This window comes from Tachypleus tridentatus, chromosome 12, assembly GCF_004210375.1.
Source record: "Tachypleus tridentatus isolate NWPU-2018 chromosome 12, ASM421037v1, whole genome shotgun sequence".
Classification (NCBI taxonomy): Eukaryota; Metazoa; Arthropoda; class Merostomata; order Xiphosura; family Limulidae; genus Tachypleus; species Tachypleus tridentatus.
In genome coordinates, this window is record NC_134836.1 from 114,062,727 (window position 1) to 114,073,531 (window position 10,805).

The 10,805-nt window shown below is 32.8% G+C and overlaps 1 protein-coding gene across 2 annotated transcripts; it reads left to right on the forward strand.

Annotated features, from left to right (window-relative positions):
- The first annotated feature begins 4,350 nt into the window (after positions 1-4,350).
- On the forward strand, positions 4,351-10,805 carry casp (Fas associated factor casp). 2 transcript variants are annotated; one of them, XM_076471734.1, is made up of 2 exons: positions 4,351-4,582; positions 4,854-10,805. In XM_076471734.1, the coding sequence occupies exon 2, from the start codon at positions 4,855-4,857 to the stop codon at positions 6,880-6,882; it is 2,028 nt and encodes a 675-aa protein (XP_076327849.1). In that variant the 5' UTR covers positions 4,351-4,582; position 4,854; the 3' UTR covers positions 6,883-10,805. The 2 variants fall into 2 exon arrangements, with proteins under 2 accessions (XP_076327849.1, XP_076327850.1); XM_076471735.1 differs by having other exon boundaries at positions 4,351-4,553.

Genomic DNA, 10,805 nt, shown 5'->3' on the forward strand with positions numbered 1-10,805 from the left:
AATCTGATGCATTTTCTGAATCAATGTGATGTGAATTATGCCTGCATCTAGCACTCAACCAACAAAGAGATATAAAAATATTCAAAACTGATTAAAATGTGAAATATTTTTACTAATGCTAATACATGTGAACGTGAGAAAAGGCTCGATGCGTGAATGTTGGAAGCACTGCTATTTGTTATTGATTATGTAGCCTAAAGGGAAAATTTTAAAAAACCTTCGTTAACAAAGATATGTACATATTAATTAGCAAATATATATGTCACTGTACTGTCAAAGATCAATATTATTCGCAAGAATACATAAGCATATCAGTTATCGGCATTAGTGACATTAGATAAAGATAATTATGAACTATGGCAATAACACTAATCGTGACTGTTAAGTGTAGTTCCATACTAAACTTTCGAAGGTTAATAGATTTAGTAAGGTTACAATTCCAGATAAATTAGTAGCAAAATATTTCCCTTTTTTACTATATTTCACTTCGTTGAATTAAATAATTCTTAAAAGACAAAAAAAGCAATGTTATAAGTGTCAGCGTCTTCGTTTTTCTGGTAACATAACGCTTTATCCGGTCTGATAGGCGCATCCTATAAACAGGAAATGATGTTTATAAGAGTTTTGGGTGATTTTTTCCTACCTGATGAACGCATTTTTTTCTGTTTGAAATTGAACTAAGGCACTAGAGGGCGATTTGTGCTATCTTCTTAATTTTTAAGCTATGGATTACAAAGAAGCCTAGGAGCCAGAGGTAGGCCACAGCATATCCGCTTTAACATATTTGACTTATATAGCAATTGTAAATTATATCATTAGATTAATTTTATGGGGGTTATGCTCTCAGACCCTCCCAGATTTAGTTGCCTGTGGCAGCACGTGAGATGCGTTCAGCAGCTCGTTATACTTTTAATCTCTCATTGTAAAATTTGCAATATCTAGCCAAGCACCACCATTTTGTAACTCCTTTCTACACCACTGTTAGAGGGCAGGCAACTAGTCAACACCGTTGACCGCAAATTCTTTGGCCACTTTTTACCAGCGAATAGTAAATTTAATTGTCGAATTATAACGCCCTCACTCACAGTTGAAAAGGAGAGCATATTCGTAGACGGGATTCGAACCTTTGACTTTAAATTGTTTGTTTGTTTTTTTAATTTAGCACAAAGCTACTCGAGGGCTATCTGTGCTAGCCGTCCCTAATTTAGTAGTGTAAGACTAGAGAGAAGGCAGCAAGTCATCATCACCCACCGCCAACTCTTGGGCTACTCTTTTACCAACGAATAGTGGGATTGACCGTACCATTATAACGCCTCCACGGCTGAAAGGGTGAGCATGTTTGGCGCTACGGGGATACGAACCCGCGACCCTCAGATTACGAGTCGCACGCCTTAACACGCTTGGCCATGCCGGGCCTCGACTTTAAAATGCAAGTAATTTATTCTAAGTGGCAAATATGATTGTGGAAGATTTTTTAAAAGATAAATAAATACATTTTACAAACTGAGTAAGTATCGTTTGTAGGGTTTATTTTCATGTGTTCCGAAAACTTTAATTAAAACTTAGTCAAAAATACAATTAAAATATTAAGGTAACGATTTTGGTGTCCACATTAATTTAATAATAAATCAGGAAGATTTTAAGATGTATAATAACCACTATAAAGTACAAAATTCAAAGTGGTCAGCATTTATTGACACTTTATGCAAATGGATTAAAAGTACACACAGTGCCCATTTCGAAAATTAAAAGACTCAGTGGTTAGGGCGTTAGACTAGAAATCTGAGGGGCACGGGTTTGAATCTCTGTCCTACCAAATGCGCTCGCTCTTTCAGCTATGGGACGTTATTACGTGACGGTTAATCTCACTATTCAGTGGTAAAAGAGTAGTCCAAGAATTGGCGGTGGGTGTTGATAACATGCCTTACCCTTAGTCTTTCACTGTTAAATTAGGAATGACTAGCTCAGATAACTTTCGTACAACTTTGCGCAAAATTTAAACATAGATTAAAAGTATTTTAAAAGTCTCTTAATAATGTGATCTGACATTTGTAATTGAATGGCATGAATCAAAAAGACAATCAAATATAACATTATAGGCTCAAACTTCAATATAGTTTGTAAAACTGATCAAATTAAGTATTAGGAGGCCTATTTGTATGTTCTTCGGCGGGACAGGGATAAATTAAAGGGCTTACAACACTAAAATCGATTCCCCGCGGCGGAAACAACAGATGACCCCCTGTGGCTTCGTTCTTAATCTAATAAACATTAAGTCTATTTGTAAAATTTCTGATATGCTACATCAGTTAAATGTAACATTTTGTTTAATTTGAAAAAGGTGCCATTAATCTACTATTCGCAGTGGCCTTAATTTAAGATTTATACTGAATCAAAAGTACGTACCGCTAGGTTTGGTTTAGCGGGGGTGTACCCTAAGATAAATGAAAGGTGATGACTTTAGGCTAATAAAATGCTTGTAGGATCAATTGTTCGTTTCTTACTAAGCGCAAAACTATAATATGAATTATCTATATTGTGTCCGCCGTGAATACTGAAATTCAATATTTAGCATTATAAACTCTCAGAATAATCGCTGGGTCACCGGGGTGGGGGGCTTGTACTGTTAAAGAAGAGCCCGATCTTATTATAATAATTTTTATGATTACGTCCTATCTGCAAAGTGATTTTTAAGTGCGTAAATCTAATTATATTCATAGCATTGTGCATTTTTGTATTTTGTGTTTCCTTGTTGCATAATTTGATAATTTAGTGTTAAGAATACTCATGGAAACGAAGAGAATCAGTTTTGCATTCATGTTTTGTCATCTTTATCGGAGTGTATTTAATCTCTCCTTGCCGACTTTAAAGCTTTATAATCAATTTTACTTTATATATAAGTACTTCATTCCAGTATTTTTTTTAGCGAAAATTAAAACTCTAAAATCCAGGGTTCGATTTCCTTAAATAGATAGAGCTTAGGTAGTCCATTGTGTAGTTTTATGCTAAAAATAAACCTTTTAAAAATGTACTTATTTGTATGAATATCATTTATCAATTGAATGTTGTTTTAAATGATTTGACAAAATAGTTTCTTAATAAATTGCTTGAAATAGTTCTAATCTCTCACATTTTGTGTTAAATCAACTGATATTTAATATTAAAACATATTAAGGATAGCTTAGTGATATTCTAATATTTATTTTTAAGTCTTCGCAAGAAAAACGAATTGCAACATTGTTAGTTTGATTTGAATGGGTTAACATTAATAAGTAACTTTAGAAGATTTTTAGAGTGTTAAAGCAATAATTATGTGTTTAAAAATTACATTTTAAGCCATTTCAACGACTGTTTATCAGTAAACTTCACTGCATGCCTTCTTTGATAAATGTTACTATATTTTTCAAGCAGTCATTGTTAACACGAAAGTAAGCAACACAGTTTTTGTCTCGGATATTCACGTAAAGCTACAGAAGAGTTATTTACGCTAGCCATCTCTAATTTGAAATGTCACACTAGCGGGAAAGCATATAGTTAGCATCATCAATTTCCATCTCTTGGGCTACCCTTGTCAAACAGTAAAGTTTGATCATCACTCTTATAACCCATCTACGACCTCATAATGTGGAACGCAATTTTACGGTAAACAGATGCGAACCATGTACTCTTGGATTCTCAGTCCGGCACACTATATGCTGTGCTACACCTGACCCCCAAAAAAGTGATAACATGAGGGAATAGTTGTATCTTAAAATAAAGCAAAGACATAAACCCGAAAAATCCAGCAAAAAATTAATCAAGAATAGAAGTAAAAGACTGAATTATATTAATGTCATATTGATGCTCACGAAAATTTTTAAACAAAATACATTCAAAACTAAAAAAAAAAAATACTGTATAAACATGATCCCATAGTGCTCTGATTCTTACTAAATTTCGTATCTCCGTATAACAGGAGTCTAACCTCTTTGATAAAACTTGTCCTAGAAATCCCATGATAGTTAGATATCATCATTAATTTCTAATAAAAGCAAAGTACACGACGTTTTATTTGTAACACCTATTTGTGATCATTAATTAATTTTCAATTACACTATTTAATCTTGACAAAAAACGCATATAATGAATTAGTATCGTTAGATATGTTTAAAAAGTGTATGCATAATTTTCATTATTTAAATTTACGTATCACAGTGTCTTTCTCATCTTCACATATCAGATCCTCAGCTATATCTAACTGAAAACGTATGATATTAAAATATTTTAAACCACATCACATTATTTAAATTTGACAGATAGGTTGGGGCACTTTAAAATTAACGAATTATATGTGTTTTAGCGACATCTACCGAAACAGTAGTGCATTAACATTGTCGACGTCTTTGTTAATGTATAGGTGTAGGTTTAAGGTCAGGTGTGAAAAAGTGATTCTTCAGAATATTCTGTGATTTGTGGATTTTTACTGCAAGTGTTGTGTTGGTTATATTAGCAGGAATATTTATTTGAATTCCTTTTCGAGTCTTATTAAAATAATTGGAAAACGCATACAACGGGTAGGCTGTGGTACAGAACGCCAGACTTTGTAAATAATAATACTTTAATAGTGTTATTATTATTGATAATACTGTAGTATAGATTATACTAGTGTAGGTGTGAATAGCTGCAGGCGTAAATAAAAGGCCTAATTTGTCAGCACTATCCCAGTGTCTTGTATTGTTAGCTAAGCCTACTAATTAGTATAGTAATACTACTACTAGTAGTAATCCAGGTATTAAGTACAATAACATTAATTAATTCAGTTTAAATACGAGTTTATAGAAATATTCAATCTACAGTATTATTGAAATTTATAGGATGGAGGAGAACAGAGAACAAATACTGATGGATTTTCAGTCATGTACAGGAATAGATGATGTGGCAGAGAGCATCATGCATCTTGAGGCTAGTAACTGGGAACTGTTAGATGCAGTGAACAATGTAATGCCCCAAGAATCACAAGCCCTTCCATCAGAACAGGAATCCATTAGGCCTTGCAGTAATGTGCGAGATAATAACGTGCTTTTAACACAAAATACAGAGAATCAGCTAGGAAGTACTGGTTCTTCAGGAGATGTGGAAATGATCGACCTCTCGGATAGAAATTTATTTTCTGTTAGGGTTCAAGAACAAAGCCTTGAGATTCCTCCAGAACCTAATCCAGGAGGAGAATCAGCTCAGATTTTAAAGCTGATTGTGAAATACAAAGAGAAAAACACTCATGTAGAAGTTCCAGCTTGTGAAACTGTTGCTACAGTTAAAATGGCTTTATTTACAGAACTTGGAATTGTTCCATGTAAGCAGCATTTAATTGGTTGGCCGAGAAATCATGTTACAGATAACACAGTCCTGTCTTCGTTAGATCTTCCAAACGATTTTGTTCTCAGGCTCTTTACATTAGATGATCAAGGAGCTCTTTTGTCAAATTCTAGCTCAGACCCAAATATTTCGGATACGTTCAATGAAACCTTCAAGCTCTACATTGTGGATCAAACTAATAATAAGAATTACACCTTAAGTTTTGTAGGATCAAAAACCATACTTGAAATTAAACAAGATGTGTTTGCCTTAACTAACATCCCAGTGAGACATCAGAAGTGGTCTGGATGGCCTGAAGGTGTCAAAGATAGCACAACTCTGGTGGCAGCTGACCTCATTCATCCTGTCCACACACTGTATCTTCAAAAAGTTGTAAAATGTCAGAAAAAAAATATAAAACATTTATCATCTAGTGAAAGTAGTGGTGATGAGTTTGAAGATGCTAATGAATGTTTCACTGTTGATGATGACATCTTCAAGGATGTCTGTCCTACCAACAAACCCAAGCCTCTCATTTCTGAAGGTGTAGAAGATGAACGAGAAGCAGTTGAGAACTTTATTCATCAGTTTCGACAGAGATATGGTGACTGTCTTCCTCAGTTTTTTCAAGGAACATTAGCTGAAGCGTTACAAGCCTCGTGCTTGACCTCTGCCCGAGATCGACGCCCGCTGGCAGTTTATCTTCACCATGACGAAAGTGTTTTATCAAATGTGTTTTGTACTCAGTTACTTTGCACAGAAGCAACAGTTTCCTATCTTACACAAAACTTTGTCATATGGGCTTGGGACCTTACGTTTAATTCTAACAGATCTCAGTTTTTGGCAGCAGTTACTCAAGAGCTAGGTGCCGCAGCAGCTGGTGCCATCCGAGACATAACCACCGATCATTTACCAGCTCTTGTGGTAATCACTCGTCTGAGATCATCAACTGAAGTACTAACTGTTATTCCAGGGACTGTTGGTCTTGATGAGTTTATGACCAATCTCATTCATGCCTATGAAATGTTCTGTAGTCAAGTTGGTGGTGAAATCCAAGAGGAACGGGAGCGAGAGGCGAGAGAGACAGTAAAGAGAGAGCAGGATGCAGCCTACCATGCTTCTCTGATGGCAGACAGAGCAAAGGAAGAAGCCAGAAAGCTAGAAGAGGCAGAGCGACAGCAAAAATTACTTTTAGAAGAACAAGAACGTGAGAAACAAGATGAAATACGAAGACAAGAGGAATCCGTGAAGGAGGCCATTCGCCAGTCGCTTGCCGAGCAACTTCCTCCAGAACCAGATGAAAGCTGTTCAGATATCAGTAAGATTAGGTTTCGCCTTCCAACTGGTGAATTACTGTATCGACGATTCCGATGCAGTGAGTGTTTGCATGTTTTGGTTAATTACCTAGCATCTGTTGGCTATCCTGTAGAAGACTATAAAGTTTTGACGAGTTGGCCTCGACGAGACCTCACGACACTTGATCTTGAAAAGACTCTGTATGAACTTAAGCTTTATCCTCAAGAAACTATAACTCTAGAAGAGAAATAAGATGGTAAAAGTGTAAAAATTGTCTTGCATTATGAATGTTTATGACAAGAAAATCTGATTTATGTTTAGATGTAGTTAAAGTGCAGGAAATTTTTCTTATATTTTCCTATCAAGTGATACTAAGATAGCAGTTATCAAACGTGCAGATATCTAGGTAGTTTTAAAAACTTCCAGAAAGATTAACTGTTATTATGTAATACTTTTGAAAATTAAAAAAACAACAAAAAATATCTAGATCTGAATATAATCTACTGCAATTTGTGTGTAAACGTACTGCTGTTAATAAACTACTTTTGTCTAGTCTTAAACAGGTATCATTATTATACACTTTGAATGCATCTTTACAAAAGCAGTTAAGAGTTTGTACATTTCTGGTACAAATAGTTGCGTTAAAAATTGTTTTAAATGCCAAAGACTGGCAAAGCATTAGACACCAAAAAGGCTTAAGATTTGTGATAAAAATCATGGTAGATTAATACGTTTTCTCTACATTCCTTTTAATTTTTCCATTGCAAACCTGCAATCTATAAATTAAGAGTAATGTGTGGAAAAAAAGAAACCAACAAAACAATATGTGCAGTTTGCATGATTTTATCAAATCTTAGGCCTATTGGTTGTATTTACTGTATGTTTATCTTTCATTTTTAACTTTTCTTTTTGGACAGGCATATTGTATTCTATCTGTAATACTGCTTTTTGATATATGTATTTAAAAATACAGTTGTGGACTATGAAATGAAAATTAAATGTGTAAAATTTTATTCTCACGTCTCATTTATTTTTCAATTAAACTTTGTATTCATTATCTATTGAAAAATTGAAATGCATTAGACTGTTAATAAAGTTAACTCATTCCTGCTATTTTAATGTTAAAACAGGAAAATTTAAATGAACATTAAAAAAAAGTGACAATGTTTATTACTCAATCTTTGAAAATACTATTCTTCGGAATGGTAAAGTTGAACATATAATGTATAGAGTAATTTGTATTTTTAACTCCTTATTTTCATTTGGTAAATATTTGTTAATCAGTTTATATTATTAGATATTTATATCTTCTAGCATAAAAGTGTTCAGAGAATAACCAAAAGTTTTGAACAAAATTATAAAAATATTGAAAGCCTACCATTCAGATGCTAGTTTGGTGTCTTTTTTTTGCTAGGTTTAATCTGTGTATTTTATAATATTAAAGTATAAAACAGAATTTAGATCAACTGTATTTCAAAAGGTGTTTGAAATTATGATACCATGGAATTCCTTGTGCTTTAGAATATTTTTTATTAATTAAAACAAAAACTACTGTAAGCATTTCTTATTTGGAAAAACTTAAGTTAGGGAAACATTACTGCTTGAAGTATTCTCAGGTATAAACATGAATGAGGCACAGTTTCATTAATTTCTACTTAAAATATTGTCAGTACCTTTGGTTGTAATCATGTTTATGTTAGGATTTTAAACTTTTAAGAATGACACTTTTACATTTTTGAGTTTGCATAAATTGACTGCATTATTTTCATTTTCTAACTTAGGTTTAAATATTTTATTATATAAACTCATAGAAGAAATCAAGATTTTCATTTAATTACAAAACCAATAGTTGCTATATCAGCACACCAATGTTAAGTTCATTGTTAGGGTTAAGACAATTTATCACTTTTCTCTTTAAGTGATTACAAAAGAACGATTTGTGAAAGAAACAAATAAATTAAGCTCATTCCAAGTGTCATAAAAATATGTACAGCAGGTATTTTGGAGTGGTAAGTAGTACTTCTGCAGTAGGAGTTTCTTCACTTTACAATGTGTTGGATGAATGATCTCTCTGTTTCCAAAACTGTTTTTCAATGATTTAAAGTAGTGTTTAATTTGAAAATTGGCAGTGGGAAGCATAAGCAATTATTTTAACATGGTTCCATTTACATTCACATTAATAGTTTGGATGAACACCTTATTATATGATCATAAAAACCTGGACAGGCTGAAAAGACATGTTTAATAATCTGTTGTTTTTAAGCACCTTATGTATGTATATTTGTGCAAAAGAAATGTATATATTTTGTTCTTCTGTTTCAGTGAATGAAAGTTTAGAATTGGCTAATTAACAGGGTTGTGCATTTTTTGAATTCAGACCATGGTTTTGTTGGAGAATAGTCATCAGACCTCGTCTGTAATGGATATGGCAAATACAGTGTAGTTGACATTATGTATTCTTGGCTTTCACTCATAAGGTCTTTGAATTGCTGAAAAACATAAATGAGATATATTGGTGGATTGTCTTACGATGCCAGTTAAGTAGTAGTTAGCTAAAATGTATTTCAAGTGAACATTTGATACTGCAAAACCGAGAGTAATGTTAAACAATTATGGGAACAAGAATTCATTGGTGTATCAATAAAAATAATAGTAATATTCTAAGGTTTTTCAGTTTAAGATTAAAGTTACTAAACAATTTGGTTATTTTGTAGGATATCTGGGGTGTAATATGTAACATCTATGGGTATGGTTAAAACTGAGAATGACAGAAAAGTTAATGGGATGAATACTCTTTACTAAGATATGCGAGTGTTAGAAGAGATTTAAGTTACTCTGTTTAATGAATGTTAATATTTTTATTAGCAGAGTATGTTAGGTCTGTGATGAAACTCGTATTACACTGTTGACTTTTGGCAAGTTTGTGATTTGTACACTTTTGTTTAAAATGTAATTACACACAATCCGGTTCCACCATAAACATTTAAGGACAATACAACTCAGCTGTTGAGACAGAATAGTTGTATAATTTGTGTTGTTCATCATGGAACCATAAAATTACCTGAGAAGACTATTATTAAAGTTAAGTAGAAACATTGAAAACATAAGAGAAGATTTAGTCTTAACTAGAACTGATTTGGTTATAATTTTGAAATAATTTGCATGTAGAAGTGATTGACACAATTTCTACACAGTTTTGTAAAACAGATATGATTAATTTGGGACTGGATATCAAAGAATTTGTTACTATCTGATTACATAAAATGTATCCATGTTCAATATTTTTGTTTGAAGGTCAAAGCAAGTATATCTCTTCACTGAATGACTGGTGTTAATATTTATCAAGAGAAAAACTAATGTATTAAATCAATAAAAAGCATTTTTTATATGGTAAAAATCTTTATAGTTAACTAAAAAAAAAGTGGTAAGTTCACTTTACATTCTAAGAGGATTTGAGCCTCAATCCCATTTCACAGTATAAAACATGGGAACTAGAAAACAACCATTATCTGTTTGCTGGTTCTGTGATTTGTCTTGCCACAGCTCAAGGTTTAAAAAAATATCTGACATTAGTCCACTAGCTTTGTTACTCCAACAAAAGTGAATGATTCAGATGCAAATGTCGATAAAAACTTTAAATAGTGGCATACACAAGTATGAAAGATTGGGTGAGCCCAAAGTTATGATGGATGAGTAGAAGGTATACAAGCCTTTGGAGGTGGACTCAGAAACAAAAAAGTGTTGCGACATAATAGGACATTGGAATCGTTCTACAGGCTGAATGAGTTGTAGTTAACCCACTAGCTTGAAGTCTTCAGTTCTTTATTTTTTTTTAGAGAGAGAAATGTTGAATTTAAAAGTGAACATTATAACCTTTTATGACACTTGTAAGTTAGTGTTTATAATACTGTTTGTAATTGTTATCCCTGTATTACAGGACTAATCACAGTGGAAGTATTAGTTTAAGAAGTTTTAACAGTGAAAGTAGGCTTAAATTTGAGTTGTTGTTTTAAGTATTCAAATACTTTGTTTTAAGCATATAAAATGATTTGCAAGATAGGTTAATCTGTATTTTGCATACTTGAGTGGTGGAATGAAATGGTTGAAAATATTTCTTTGTAAGCCTGTATTGAGACTAGTTCATTTTTTTCTCAATAAAGAGTTACAACTTGTCG